Source organism: Phacochoerus africanus, chromosome 15 (assembly GCF_016906955.1).
Source record: "Phacochoerus africanus isolate WHEZ1 chromosome 15, ROS_Pafr_v1, whole genome shotgun sequence".
Lineage (NCBI taxonomy): Eukaryota > Metazoa > Chordata > Mammalia > Artiodactyla > Suidae > Phacochoerus > Phacochoerus africanus.
In genome coordinates, this window is record NC_062558.1 from 85,082,272 (window position 1) to 85,098,903 (window position 16,632).

The 16,632-nt window shown below is 36.9% G+C and overlaps 1 protein-coding gene across 4 annotated transcripts in view; it reads left to right on the top strand.

Annotated features, from left to right (window-relative positions):
* NRG3 (neuregulin 3) overlaps positions 1-16,632 on the top strand; it is a 1,084,705-nt gene that overhangs the window by 947,105 nt on the left and 120,968 nt on the right. For 2 of the 4 annotated variants that reach the window (XM_047762259.1, XM_047762260.1), the window contains exon 4: positions 5,299-5,325. In XM_047762259.1, coding sequence (XP_047618215.1) covers positions 5,299-5,325 — 27 coding nt within the window. The remainder of the gene's footprint in view (positions 1-5,298; positions 5,326-16,632) is intronic. The other 2 variants (XM_047762261.1, XM_047762262.1) reach the window with 1 other exon arrangement.

The window sequence follows — 16,632 nt, forward strand, 5'->3', positions numbered from 1 at the left end:
CAGAGCAAGGACCATAGATCACTCATCCCACAAGTTGCTTCATGACAAGGTAGCTTACATCAAATTGGGAAATACTTCCCCCAATCCACCACCAGGGGAATCTTGACCAACATATGTTGGTCTTTAGGGATTCTTGGAGTGGAGATGCCTGAGGATGTTAAGCCAGTGTGCTAACTTTTTATGATTTAGGACAGTATTTCAGTGTAACATGTTTTCCACCTTCCATGGAACAAAGGTTTAAATCTTCACATTTGGGACTATTCTATGCTACAATTGCCTTGTTCAGTTACTTTTAATATAGCAGTGACATAGAAACCCACATTCATGTTGCATTGTTGCATGCTGCATTGCAATGGTTCATCATCACAAGATGGACAGCAACTTGTCTCATCTTGTCCTGAGATTGGAATCAAGTCAGGGATTGTTTTTGCTTGCTCTGCCCGGATTAAAGGAACTGTTGGCAGCCCCTGATTGTCTGTCAACACACAAATAAGAGGCTTTGAGTTGCTCACGTACAAGGAATCATGAACACTTTGGAAACATGTGGGCCTTGAACTTCCCAGAGTTTTTGACTTTATAGATGATTAAGTGTGTCTCCCCAGTCACATCCCTATCCCTCAAATCTTAAGCATGTTTCAGGGAGGTCTGCAGCACAACCACTACATTTGTTAAGTGTATTGCCAGTCTGAAGATTATTTGGTTCAATGTCTGGCACATACTCAGAGGCTCTGTATATGCCTCGCTGTACATAGAAGCAAATAACTTCAATTAGGCCAGGCTCATTATAAAGAAATCTCTGTAGGAACCAGTGAAAAAAGGTTAATGATTTGCCGGTTGGGATCCTTGGAGAGAGGGAATCCCCCTCCCAAGCTGCTATTGGGCACTTCATCAATAAACTAGGGGTGAGCCAGTAACTAAGTGGTGCTTCTGCAGTGCCTGAGGATACTTGAAAACAATTTGTTCTCTTAAGTGGATTAAATAACTCCTCCCTAAACATCTCCTTACCTGAAGATTTCGTAAAAATTAGCTTTTTCTTCATAGAGAGAGAGTAAGTAAACCCTGAGAATGGCTGGAGGCTGAAAGTCAAGCTGCTTAGTCTCACTTCTGTTTCCACTACTTAAAAACAGTGTGGTTTTGAGAAAGTTTGCTCACCTCTTTGGTGCCTCTGTTCCTTACCTGTAAAATGAGGACAATGACCATCTTATCTCATATGTTTTGATGCGGCGGCCAGCGAGCGTGCACTTCCCCGATTGGAGAGGTACGCGTGGGCGAATGTACCTACGGAGACAGCCTCTTTGTCCCTTCTTTCAGGGTGCTGGACTGCTCAAATTTTATTGGCAACAGTGGTTGATTGTATAGACAGTTTTCACTACAGATTACATTACAGTGTTAAAAGTACATTGGTTAACTATTACATGGTATAGCAGCTATGCATCCTGTTTTAAGAGCTCTATCTTAACTGAACTTAGTGAGTACTTTGAAGAGGCCATAAAACACAAGAATTTAGCATTTACAAACTTTGTTTGTAGACTGGTGCTTATCTTCAAAGCATTATGGCAGGGAGACAGTGTAAGTAAATATAAACCAACTTAACTAGCTATCACGAAAAAGCTTTTAAAATCAAAGACAAAACTCACAGCTAGGTTTTTTGGATAAGATATGGCTAACTTCAATGGACCTCATTAAAATCCTAACTCTAGGAGTTCCCGTCATGGCGCAGTGGTTAACGAATCCAACTAGGAACCATGAGGTTGCGGGTTTGATCCCTGCCCTTGCTCAGTGGGTTAACGATCCGGCATTGCCGTGAGCTGTGGCGTAGGTTGCAGATGCGGCTTGGATCCCGCGTTGCTGTGGCTCTGGCATAGGCTGGCAGCTACAGCTCCGATTAGACCCCTAGCCTGGGAAACTCCACATGCCGTGGGAGCAGCCCAAGAAACAGCAAAAAGACAAAAAAATTTCTTGGGCCACTCCCACGGCATATGGAGATTACCAGGCTAGGGGTCGAATTGGAGCTATAGCTGCCAGCCTATGCCAGAGCCAAAAAAAGGTGGTATCCAAGCCGCATCTGCAACCTACGCCACAGCTCATGGCAACACCAGATCCTTAACCTACTGAGCAAGGCCAGGGATCAAACCCGCAACCTCATGGTTCCTAGTTGGATTCGTTAACCACTGAGCCACAATGGGAACTCCAAGCAAACTGTTTTTGCATAAACCGTGTGCCTCCTCTTTTACCCCTCCTCTTTTACCCCAGTCTGCACAGTTCTTGGCACATGTTCTGCTGAGTGAATGAATAAATAAATGGTTAATTGATTCATTCCCACCACATTCCTCTTTATATTTTCATGAATGTCTGAATGGCCTGAATATCCCCAGGAAAGCTTTGCTTTAAGAAGTAGACAGTGAAGGGTTATGAGAAATATTGTGGTTTATGTGTATGACTCGGTTGACAAAATTAATTGCATTTCTGTCATGCTCTTCATGAATTTTCATTAATCCTTTTGTCTGTTAACAAAGCCTATCAGTATCTTTAAACCTGCAATAATCACAGTGTTTAGAATTTTAATAAAAGAATGGAAATACTTGTGTGTGTGTGTGTTGTGAAAGTGGGAGAGGGAGAGAAAGGGGGTAATTTTAAATAAGATCTGACTTTGTTTCAGTAATGTCAGTTTTCAGGAATGTTATTATAAAAATAATTTCCCTATAAAATCTAAAACTATAAATGCCACCTTGCTTAACAGTGCTTCTGAGAATTACAACTGCAACAATTAGATGTGACTTTTCTGCTATGCAGATGTCCTTTTTCCTAAAAAGTCTACTTTCATCTTTCAGTGTTTGAATAATTTTCAAATTCTGATTTCTGTTTCTTCTACTGGTTATGAATTAATTGTGGTTTAAAGTATTCAATGCCCCCAAGTGTATCAACTCATTTCTTAGTGCAGTCTCTAGACTCACAAAGCCTGTTTCCCCATATCCTCCATCGCATACAAAGGTGGACCAGGCAAGTTTGTGAGAGGAATTAAGAGTGACCCTTGGTTACACTTGTGAACACAACAGACTGCAACCAGACAGCCATTTCTGAGCCATCTCAGCTCTACTAGAAAGTTGTGGGTTCTTTGTTTTGTTTTCAGCCAGGCTAGGGGTCATGGCTGTTCTGGCTATATGAAAAAGTTTTCTTATTCTCAGTCTTATTTTTTCTTAGTTTAACCTTCATGATAGGAAATCTCACTCAAATCCCTGCTATAAATTATCATGACTCTAGTCTCTCTCTAGTGTCCTCAGTACACACAATCTTGAAGAGTTTATTCATACAAGAGCCCAAGCATGGTCTAGCCAAACTTTCTACAGTCTCCATTCTCTCATGAGGCACATTCTTTCCTGTCTAGGAGCAAGTGTATGGGTCCTTGGCTGTTCCATCCAATGCACATTTTCTGGTTATCCATTATAGCACTATCACAAACAATTTCCAGACTTTTTTCTCTGTGGGCTCCCGCACAGTAAATCAGATTTCTGATTTACTGGAGAACAAAGTCTGTGTTTTCATGGAAGTGTGCTAGATAACCATCATAGTATATATTAAGCAGACAAAAAGTAGAAAGGAAGAAATGCATCTACTTTTTAAAAATATTACCGTCTTTATATAAAAGACATTTCTCAATTAAAATAAGTCCTAATCATTTAAAAATGAACTATTTATATGCAGATTCATAGATACATAGATTAGAGGTTACCAGGGGCTAGGATTGAGGCTGGATGGGATAGTGTTGCTTATTCAGTAGAGTTTCTCTTTGGGGTGATGGAAATTTACTGGTCATAGTTACACAATATTGTGAATATAATTAATGCCACTGAATTGTACACTTAAAAATTGTCAAAATGACAAATTTTATATTATATCTATTTTACCACAATAGAATTTAAAAATGTGTTATTTACAAATAAAAAAAGGCATTGGAATACTCAAGATAACTAAAGGCATATTTTTAAAAAAGAAAACCATTCCTAAATAGAGAAGTCAGAGTTCCCATTGTGGCATGGCAGGTTAAGAACCTGACTAGAAACCATGAGGATGTGGGTTTGATCCCTGGCCTCGCTCAGTGGGTTAAGAATCTGGCGTTGCCACAAGCTGTGGCATAGGTGGTCAACACGGCTCAGATCTGGTGTTGCTATGGCTGTAGCGTAGCAGCTCCAATTCAACCCCTGGTCTGGAACTTCCATATGCTTCAGGTGTAACCATAAAAAGAAAAAAAAAAAAGAGAGAGAGAGAGAAGGAAAAAAATAAAGAAAAAAGAGAGAAAAGTCATAAGAAGAAGCCCAGAAATTAGTTTGGAAACAAACACAATTGTAGCAATACTTTTTTTTCATTGATTCTCATTTAAGAAGTATATCTTACAACAGAAATCATCACTGAATAATGCAATGCATTTAAAAAGTGAATAATTGAATGATTAAAGGAAAGCACCATTTAAATAAACAAATCTCTAGGATTGAATGGCTGGACATAGCAGCAACCAATTAATCCTTCTGTTGATCACAGACATTAGTACCTCAAAATGGTCTGCTGTCCATAGGAATGTCGAGCAGACACAGACACCTCTGTCACTCATCTTGATAGGAGGTATGGTTAAGTTTAGCAGGTCATAGGGCTAAAGGGTCAGAGAGACCAGATTTGTGCCCTGGATCTATCTAATGCGTAAGATTTTAAGTCTCACTGAACCACAGTTTTCTCATCTAACAAATAAAGGGGAAAAAACACCCATCATTATTTCTTCTTTGTGAAGGTGAGGTGCGCCTGGCTAAGGCCTGTCATGCAGAAGTTCTTTACCTACATATTATTAACATAGAGGTTCAGATAAGTTTAATATTAAACAAGTAGTTATTCTACATAAAATATCATGAGTTCTGAAAATAATTTAGTACCAGAAAATAACTTTAGTATGCTTTGTGTAAATAGCTTTTTTTTTCTTTTTCTTCCTCTCTCCCCCTTCCTTCCTTTTTTTTCTTTTCTTCCTTTCTCTCTTTATTTCTTTCCTTTTTTTTTTAATTTATACTTAGCACACTTGGCAATATTATTCCATCTAAATCCTAGGCTATTGGGAAATACCAACCAGTGTTTAGAGTACCCCTAATTGTGGGTAAACTGTAAATTGTCTTTGGCAAGCAAACATGGTGTTACAATTGAGACGCATTCTTTGCCTTGAAAGGTTAATCTTATAAGCATTGATTTCTGTGTGAAATTTTCTTCTAATCTTTTTGTCTTTTTCTGTTTCCCCTTCTTTATATGCTGACTTCGGTGTAGCAGACCACTTGGGGATTGAATTCATGGGTAAGACTAAACAATTTGCTCCTTAAATATCTAAAAAAAAAGTTTAATAATGTATATAGTGTTTTCTTTCCCATCTGATTATAATTGAAATGTCTCACTATCAGATGCTATTAGTAGTAAAAAAATGTTTTTGTCGATTTTTCTCTAAGTAATGGCTCAAAATGAAAGACTTAACTGCTTATTGGGAAGACAATTTAATATTAAGTGCAACTCTGGAATCTTACAGAAATTGGATTTGGCTCCTGGCTTTGATTGTTTGCTCTGATTCTCAATTTTCTTATCTGTAAATAAGGATAATAACAGTTACCATTTTATTGTACATATAAATTGCTTTCACAATGTCTGCAAGATGACAAACAACAAATGATAGAAAATAATGGTGATGGTTTAGAAACGTCAGTTATTGTTATTTTCTACTCTACTTTTTTTCCCTTTTGCATGATGACTACCTTGGATACATATTGGTCAATCTTAATTTCAGAATATTGGCTGAATTAAAATATTTATTTTGAAAGTATTTATAGTGAATTTATTTTCGAAAGGGTTAGAATACCTTCCACAATAATTATCTTCTATACACATAGACAGTACATTAAGAATTGTGCATAATTTTCTGAGTTTATAAGTAAAATACATTCCATAGGGTTGATAGGTATCATGGTGCTAAAACGGAAAGATACTTAGGAGTTAAAGTTAATGAAATTGAGAAGACTCAATTTGAATTCAAATTCATGGTTTCTCCTTGATTGGCTTTTGTTGGGCTTCAAGTTTTTCTCTTATATGATATAGATATGAATAATTGTTTCATGTATGATATGTTCATTGCGATAATACTTACAAATGTAATCATTTATCCATCACCCATTCATTCAGCAAATATTTATCACCTGATCATTCTAAGCAATGAAAATGGCAAAATGCTACAGATAGAATTGTGAGTAAAAATGGACCAAAAAAAAAAAAAAACTGGTTCAATGAAGTTTACAATCTGGTGAACTTATAGATTATAATTAAGTAATAAAACTGATAGATATAGAAGTTCCCCTCATGGCTCGGTGGTTAACAAATCCGACTAGCATCCATGAAGACGCGGGTTTGATCCCTGGCCCCACTCAGTGGGTTAAGGATCTGGTGTTTCCGTGAGCTGTGGTGTAGTCCACAGAGGTGGCTCAGATCCTGCATTGCTGTGGCTATGGCGTAGGGCAGTGGCTACAGTTCAGATTCTACACCTAGCCTGTGAACCTCCATTTGCCACAGGTGCAGCCCTAAAAAACAGGAAAAAAAAAACCTGATAGATATAAAATTTCAAATTTCTCAAGAGCTATTTGAGGCAAAATGGTATTAGTTTGAACTAGTGTGATAATGAAAGACATGGGAAAATATGATAGATATTGAGGACATGCTGTCAGCAAATATTAGAGAGAAATTGGTATTGAAAGTTAAAAAGGGGAGATTATCAAGATGACTGCAGAGTATATTGTTTGCATATTTAAATTAAAGGTGGGTCCAGTTTCTGAAAAAGAAGACTAGAAGAAGAACAGATTTAAGGGAGATGCTTACTAGATTAGGTCTGGAAATGTTGGGTTCTAGGTGTCTTTGGTACATCTGAGAGAAGATGTCAAATTGGTCGTTATATTGCTGGAAGTTTTGGTGGTTAGAGATGAGAGATTACATATTTATATTAAATTTATCTTGTGTGATATTATTCATTAGTGCTATATTATCTAGGTAATAGATCATAGAAAAAGTAGCTCAAATCCTACAGATCTGGGATTTTGCTTAATGTGCTTAATGTGATGAAAACTCATTAGGGAATGAAACTCGGGATAATGTTGAAATGAAGCATTGTGAAATGTAAAATAGATATGGAAGGGAGTGAAAAAATATAGCTACCTAAATAGAATCAACGAGCAGTCACCATGGGAATCCTCAGGTTGTTGGCGTGAAGAGGAGGTTGTAGTCATATGGACCAGGAATTATAGAATAATGTGGGCATGCTCATGCTGTAGAATGTAAATTGTTGAGAAAGACATGTGGTTTGTGTTTCCCTCAATTGCTGATGAAGTTGGATTAGCAGCATGGAAATCTGAGCATCAACAGTCATTTGAGGATTGTAGCACTTAGTGTAGTCAGTGGAGATATTTGCTCCTCTGGACTATGGTGATTACAGGCTAAAAGAATAGAAGAGCTGGAAGTTATGCAGTAGATAAAAGCCCCATGGTGGGTGAGGCTGGGGTAGCATCAAACCCCACAAGTGGTATAGCCAAGGTTATAGTTAACTAAAATTGCTAATAATGATCATTGTTAAAAGAAATGGATGTGTCACCACCCTACTGGACTTTCCCTGAGGATTTTTTGTGACACTGATATCTTATAGTATAATGATGTGCTATGGACAAGATATGTCTTCTGAGGTTGGTTGTAAAACATTTACAATAATTTAGTTACCAGTTTGGGAAAAATAAGAGGTCATTGTAGTTCACCATACAAATTTTAAAACTAACTGAAATTATTGAGTCTCATAAAAGCTGGAGTCAAATCAGCTATAAAGTCTTACAGGGAATGGATTCTCAATGTATGAATATTGGACTCCAGGAGTAGAGACTGCCTTTAAGGGAAGGGTTTGGGCAACAACTCAGAATTAAAGGGAGAATGTAGTAGGCATATAAATAATGGCAAATAACAGAGGAGAATTTGGAATTGTGAATAAGTTTACAGACTTAATAAATAAATTATTTTCACTGACCTCACTAAATCCATACACTGTCCACCCCTACAGGTTGTTTTAACTGTTTGTTGCTTTGGAAATAAGTATTTTCAGATTTAACTTGTAATTTTACAATCTGTATGGGTAAAAAAATTTTTTTTTGTCTTTTCGTCTTTTGTATTTTTAGGGCCACACTTGCAGCATATAGAGGTTCCCAGGCTAGGGGATGAATCCGAGCTGTAGTTGCCAGCCTATACTACAGCCACAGCAACATGAGATCCAAGCCATGTTTTCGACCTACACCATAGCTCACAGCAATGCTGGATCCTTAACCCACTGAGTGAGGCCAGAGATTGAACCAGTGTCCTCATGGGTGCTATTTGGTTTTGTTAACCACTGAGCTATGACGGGAACTCCCATATAGGTAAAATTTGCTCCATGGAAGATAGTCTTCCCAATAATATGGCATCATTAGGGATAAATTAAGCTGGGAAACAGAAATGTAAGCATACTCTTTATAAATTTAATTATGTCCATTTATTGGTGTGCCTGCAAGTAATCGGTGCCAGTTCCATTTTAGTGAATTTCAGAATAACTTTCTTTTCAATACTTTCATCATTTTTGCTTTGAGCAATGTTAATTTCATCTTTCTTTGAGTTTGAACATAGATCACAAGTGATGATTTGAAGCACACGTGTCTTTCCCCCAAGTCTTTGTGTTCCCAATAGCCATATCTCTGTGCACTCTTATTGATCCGACTCAGAACTTGAATACTTCATAAAGTTCAACAGAGTCTTATTTAGAGCAGAGAACTCCAAATCATATGCTTCAAGAATCCTGCTATTAGTTAATATACACTTATCACATTTCCTATATGCCAGAGGTATAAGATATTGAACATTCAGATATATAATCCACATTCCTTAATAACCCAAGGCTCTGAAAGTTAAAATAGAGAAAGCTACCATATATGAAGTGATATACTGATAAATGGCATAGGCAAAATATGATGAAAGGAAATGGTAACTAAGGGTTCCTGTTAAGAACTCTCAGTAGGTTAAGAACCCAACTAGAATCCATGAGGATGCTGGTTTGATCCCTAGCCTTGCTCAGTGGGTTAAGGATCAGGCGTTGCTGCAAGCTGCATTGTAGGTCACAGATGCGGCTCAGATCTGGCATTGCTGTGGCTGTGGTGTAGGCCAGCGGCTGTGGCTCCCATTCAACCTCTAGTCACAGGTTGCAGCTGGAAGGAAGGAGTGAGGGAAGAAGGAAATAAGGAAGGAAATAATAACTAAAAATGGAAACCACTGAATGGGCTTGGGAAATTCAGAAACATCTCCCCAGGGGAGGAGAAATTTAAGCTGGATACCAGCCAAAGTGGATAAGCTATACCAAGTGTTCTTCTAGTCCAAATCTATATACTGACCTCACATTGCTTCCACATTCATGTGAACCTTGCTATCTGTCTATCTCTCTATCTGGGTCTCTTAGCTCCCTAGTGTCATTACTTTAGGACTGAAGAGAGGGGATCAACTTCATTAAAAACACTTCACCAAAAAGCTTTTCGGAGTTGATTTTTTGAATTTTAAAGAATAATTATCCTATTGAATAAACCATGCCAAACTTAATATCCATAAAACTCTCAGCATTCAAAAGGATTTTTTCTTAATTATATTCATGAATGTTTCTTAATAATGCTACTGGGATTGGAAGAATGGAAATTTCAACAACAAACACTGTTCTGGAATACGGTATCAGATTAAAAAATACAGCTAGCTGACATAGGACAGAAATTTGAAGTTGAATAAAAATAAAAAATTGCATTTATGAAAAAATTGAAGTAAAAGATTTTGTAACAAACCAATAAAGAAAATGTGTTTATTGATTCATGACTTAACCTACTCATTCATGCATGCATGAGGGAACATTGATTTTTTTTTAAGGCCAGATATTCAAACTTTCCTTCCTAGTGTGGACTGATCAGGAGATAATATACAGACTTCTTTGTAAGCACAAGTGTTCATTGAGTTGTGCGAGAAATCCCAGCAATCATCAGAATGAAGCAGATGACCAAAGGGCATGTCAGACTGGCCAAGTCTGAAATGCGTATAGATCATCAAGTGGGATTTCTCATCTGAAAAATATCTCACTACTGTATCAGGTGCTCAGCCATGGAGCATATCTCATTATATCCATTTGAACTATTTGTTATGCAGCTATGTCTCTGACAAGGCCTTGATGCATTTGATGCTCTAGGCATCAAAGATGTTGGTATAAAAACACATTAGCAAACCACAGGTGGAGCTAAAGATTGTGTGGGAGATATGCTCATTTCTTTCATTCTCACATGGAAAAATAAAATGAATTCTGTTGGTTATATATCTTATTTCTGATTTGATATTGTATTTAGGATAACAGTGTATGTAGCCTAATTAAACTGTTGTATTTTTTTCTAATCAAACAATTTATAAAACTTGGGAAAAGTCAGATTTTTAGCTATAATCTTAAAAAGATTTTCTAAAATAATCTCTATTCTTTGAAGTTTAAAAAAAAATAACAAAAGAAATACTGAGTTTCCTCTAGGAGAGGCTTAGTAATAGCTATCATCTAAAATATGTGTAGAGGAAGTTCCCATTGTGGCAGCAGCAGAAACAAATCTGACTTAGAAACCATGAGGTTGCAGGTTCGATCCCTGGCCTTGCTCGGTGGGTTAGGGATCCAGTGTTGCCTTGAGATGTGGTGTAGGTCACAGATGCCGCTTGGATCTGGCATTGTTACGGCTGTGGTGTAGGCCAGCAGCTTGCGATCTGATTAGACCCCTAGCCTAGGAATTTCCATATGCCATGGGTGTAGCCCTAAAAGAAACAAAAGACAAAAATAAAATAAAAATAAAATATGTGTATAGATTCAGAATTGAGAAAGTTACTACTACAAACTTCACTATATATTTAGTGTCTCTTTATTTCCTCATGTTAAAAAAATAGTTTTAGGATAGTTCAGTAAGCAGTAAAGATAATCTGAGAAATATCCGGTTTCTAATTCTGTTTGGATGATATGAGGTGGGGATACTTTCCTTAAAGCTACACGGCTTATTATGAATGAATCAGTGTGTGTTCATTTAAATGTAACAGGCTCTTAAGTCAGTTGAGTGAGTTCATGTGTATGCCTTAATTTGCAAAATGGTATTAGAGGTGTAGAAGTAAGGATCCCCCTTCTTTAGACTAAAAATCTCTGAATTAGACTTATTGGAACAGACATGTTTTTATTTACTTGAATATATCATGTTTTCTTATAAAATGGTAATTTATGGATAGATGCATTTGTATAGAGGGTTCATTCAAAAGAATATTTGTTTAGTTTTTCTTATATTAAACTACATGAGAAATCAGATATCTCAGGGTAATGAGTTACCATTATTTAATGCTTGAAATGTGCTATCTAATTTAACTATTTCTTTTTTTTCAATTAAAGTATAGTTGATTTACAATGTTCTGCTGTACAGCAAAGTGACTCAGTCATACATATATATAATTATTTTTTAATATTATTTTCCATCATGGTCTATTCCAGGAGATTGGACATAGTTGCCTGTGCTATACAGTAGGATCTTGCCGTCTATCCGTTCTAAATGTAACAGTTTGCATCTACTAACCCTAAACTCCCAGTCCATTCCACTCCCTTCCCCCTCCCCCTTGGTAACCACAAGTCTGTTCTCTAATGTCTATGAGTCTGTTTCTGTTTTGTATATAGGTTCATCTGTGCCATATTTTAGATTTCACATATTAGTGATATCATATGGTATTTGCCTTTCTCTTTCTGACTTTCTTCACTTAGTATGAGAACCTCTAGTTGCATCATGTTGCTGTGAATGGCATTATTTTATTGTTTTTGATGGCTGAGTAGTATTCCATCAGATATATGTACCACATCTTAATCCAGTCATCTGTTGATGAACATTTAGGTTGTTTCCATGTCTTGGCTATTGTGAATAGTGCTGCTATGAATGTAGGTATACATCTATCTTTTTGAATTATAATTTTGTCCAGAATTCTCAAAAAAATGAGGTAAAAACTAGTTATATCGCTATCTTATAAATGATAAAAGCGAGGTCTATTTGAGAGATATATCTTATCCAAAGAGAAGTGGAGTGGCAAATACAGGATTTGAACCAAATTCTGTCTTCCTCCAGAGCCCTTGAATTATCCTGGTGACCAGCTGCTGAGCACCTAGCATGATGAGGGCTTCATGATTATTCAGAGAGGTTGTGCTCTGGCAGTGTTTCAAGTGACAATGCAATTTTGTATCTAGTCCTAAAGTTTTGAGGTAATGTGTTACAAATACCATGAGGTCATAATATTTGTAGGCAGTAATTCACATTATCCAAGCTACAAATAAATGAAAATGAACCAAATTCCAGTTTGTAACTTTATATTCTGAATTTTAACTGCCATGTGTACCAAAAGTCTCACATTAGCTGCTAATTTCAGTCTCTCTTGTAGAATAATCTGTAGAAGTTGTACTGTATTTAAAGCTTTCTTGATATTTACACTGTTGAGTGATATTAGTTGGATGCCATTGAGTATAAAAGCCTTGTATATCCATCCCCTCTGATAAAAGATGTGCCAAATGGAATAGTGAATTGAACTACCTCCCCAATGATTTCCCAAATGTTGCATAAGAAACACTGACAAATTTTGTTTTCTCACTTATTTTTATCTTAAGGAATATGACTGCTCCTCTTTATACTATGAATTTTTTTTAACATATTCTTAGTGCAAGAGCTAATAATTCAGCTATCTTAATCATAAGCTCCTCTATGTCTTCTTTATTCCTTCCTTCCTTCCTTCCCTTCCTTTCCTTTCATTTTCTTTCTTATAAAGAGATATATTGATTTGCTTTGGTTTTTCCCAAAACACCTTGGCATGCATGTTAGGATAATATATACGCTTTATATGTATGATTAGTCGAACATTACTCATTAGCACTTATTGTCACCTGCAGTGGTTAGAGGTAAAAGTCTCTAAACAAAGTCATGACTACTCAAATACACTAAATTCTGACAGAAATTTCAGATGGGATCAGAAGCCCTCAGTGATCTTCTTTGAGGAATGGCTGCAAACAAGAGATACACTGGAAAATATGCAGATATATTAACTGTGGTGTCTACAAAGGAGAAAATGGAAATTTATGTAAATACATTTGTAGACCAGACTCCAGAATTAGTTAATAAAGTTTTGTAGGTAGACACTGGAAAATATATTTTTTGTGAACTATTGGAAAAAGCAAGACTGTTTACTTAAAGCTGACATAGGAACACTACATTTTTACTTCATTAATATTATAATATTCATAAAGCTGCTAAATAACTAGATTAAGAGTTTCTGTGTGGGTAGTGAGTATACAGCCTTCATCAAAACCTTGAATGGACTCTCATCAACTTCTCTTGTAATATGGTGAAGCATGGCTTATGTCAATTTAGTGGTAGGTAAATGGGGGCAATAAAATGCTACATGGAGGACAAAGATCAGCCATGAGTGGTGCTTCTGGTTGCTTCTATGAAAACATTTTTATGGATGGAATAAAAAAAGACATAGACTAAACACATAAAATTATTAAACTTTTTAGGAAGGGTGATTGTACTTTATTAGATCAAATTAAGATCTAACAGAAAACACTGAATTTGAGGAATGTCAAATTGGACTCAAAAGAATTTGAGATTTTAACCAGTATCAATTATATACCAATTATCTAAAATATCTATTGGTTGATAATAGGTTCCAAGGATCTTCTGAAATGTGCTAGAAAAAAAGAAAGTGGGAAAAATAAAGAACAAAAAAGTTCAAATTGTCTTGGGGAAGTAAATCCCAAAGAGGTTAAAAAAAATGGATTTTTATATCCACCTCTCCTTGACAATTTCTTCAGGAGCCAGGATGAATCTGTGGAATAGAAGAGAGAAAAGGATGATGAGTAGAACATCTGAAGATGCAGGAAAGTGAAGACGCTGCTGCTTCTTCAAAATAGACAGAGTCTGCTTTGTGGGCTCTCAGTGGTCCAGCCAATCAGAATGTTTGGATCTCCTTTGGAAGGTCAGGCCATGTGCCAGGCCAGAGCAACACAAATGTGTGTGCAACAGACTCTCTGAGAAGTTCACAGTTCAGTGAGTGTGTAGGAAAGACTTGCAAATCAATCATTGTAGTTCAGTCAAATAGGACCTCAGTTGAAGTTTTGGTGCTTTATTTTATTTTAACTTATTTTATCTATAAAATGAAAGATGGGGTTTCTCAGATATCTGCAAGATGTTATAAATAAGGTTTGTGTTCACATACATTGGGAAATACTATATTCTGTGTCCCTGTTGCATGATTTCACAAAGCCTTTGGTGTAGTTCTATCTAGTCATAACTCTCAGAGAGATTAGAGGGGGCAACACTTTCTGAAGTATTTTTCTAGTGAAGCATATTTCATAGAAAGGGTTTTAGGGACCATATTTTGGCACATCTTGGGAAAAAAGGAACAGAAGAAGGAACACCCACATCTCATTAGAACAGTTGGAGACATCTTTATGAAGAAGAATAAAAAGTATTCCTGCAGTTGGGAGATGACAGAAGGAAACATGAGGGAGAGGAACAGAAAAACAGAGGTAAGTAAGAGATGAGAGAGCACAGGGGTTTTAGGAGATGGCAAGAGGCTCAGGGTAATTGGAGAAAGGCAGTGCAGTAGGTGATATGATTGGTTAATCAGGTCAGAGCAGATTATTAAGACCTTATGATGCCCTTGGAAAGAAGTGTAATTTTATCTTGTAAAAGAAAGCCTTCAGAAGTTTCAAGAAGGGGAGTGATGAGATTTCTCTTAAACAGCTTATTTTGTCAATAGCTATGTGTAGAGGTTGCCTAAGGCATTGCATGCAAAATCCCAGCTAATGGGCTAAACTCAAGCTTTTCTTTCAGATATACACCAAATGCTTGCTCTTTGAACAAGAGTGTTAATGTTAAGTAGATGAATTTTCATTTGTCTAGATCAAGCATTGAGAAATCGGCAAATGCAGAACACCTGGGAAAGCAGTAGGAATGAGGTGCAGTGAGCAGAGCCATGGCCATGATGGACCTTGAACTGCTCTTTGAGGAAAGTATGGGATTTCAAAGTTATAGTTCTTTTTGTTTGTTTGTTTGTTTGTTTCAGGTGTACTGTGTAGGTTAGAAGTGGGCCACTTCTAGAGGATCCTGATTGACCAGGTATCTTCATATAGAATAGTTCATTAATTGGTTCTTATCGCTTAAGTGTCTGTACTTTCTGTTAGTTTGGTCATTGCAGTTTGAGAATAAGAATAATGCAATAACTTAAGTTGTCAAAATAACATAATTCAAGAGCTTTCAACTTTAACTTTCTTCCCAGGCATTGGGAAGCTTATTACAAATATAAATTTCTGTTTTCAGCCTTAGATATATGATTAGGTAGTTCTGGGATGGACCCCAGGCTCTTAGTTTTTAGCAATTGATGTGGGAGATCTCTGTCTCCAAGGTGAGAAACTTTGACATAAAGGGACAGTCAGACTTGATTTAATTCTGGCTCTACCTTTTAGTAAAAATATAACCTAGGGCCAAACATTTACTATCTCTAATCTTCCAGTGTCCATTCTATTAGAGGGATGATGGCATTATCAATCTCATAGGGTTGTTGGGAAGATAAAAATATATAAAGTGCTTAGCATAAATCCTGATACTTATAGAATGCTCAATACAATGAGCTATTCTAACTACTTTTCCTTCTGGGAGTGACTTCAGTGTTGTGAATTTCTGACCCAAATGATATCTGGGATTTCCCTTTAGGTTGTCTTCATGACTCTGAACCTTCTGGAAAGGGGAAATGGAACATTAATTTTCTCTTCTTTACTATTTAGGGACTCTAGAGTAATCTTGTAGAATAGGAACCATTTTCCAGGGTATTCCGGGGAATGTCAGCGAAGTTTTCAGGACCGTGTGTCTAAAAAGAGTACTGTTTATGAAGTCTCAAGATTCCTTTTTAGAATTTGGTTCTAAAAAGATGTCTTTACAATTTCAACCTGGTTATGCAAGATGGTTGCATTCCCTTTACTATTTCCAGCAGGACTGGACACAGGTGAAGGAAATCAAGGAAAACCTTGTTTGTTTAGGGAAGCTGCCCCTTGGATGTTACATTCATTCTTCTCAGGATGATTTCATTCACTTCATTTATTTGGATGGGTCGTGGAACAGAAGACTGTACTGTGCTGAAAGCATGTGGAATATAGACTCCTTGTATTTTTTTTTTTTTTTTTTTAAACAGCTGCACTTGCGGCATATGGAGGTTCCCAGGTTAGTGGTCAAATTGGAGCTACAGCTGCCAGCCTACACTACAGCCACAGCAATGCCAGATCCGAGCCACTTCTGCAACTTATACCGCAGCTCATAGCAACGCTGGATCCTTAACCCACTGAGCAATGCCGGAGATCAAACCTGCAACCTCGTGGTTCCTAGTTGGATTTGTTCCCGCTGCACCACGACGGGAACTCCTAGACTACTTGTGTTGATAAAGCTTGAAAGCACTTATGAGAAATGGGAAAAAGGGAATTAATAGCATTTGCTG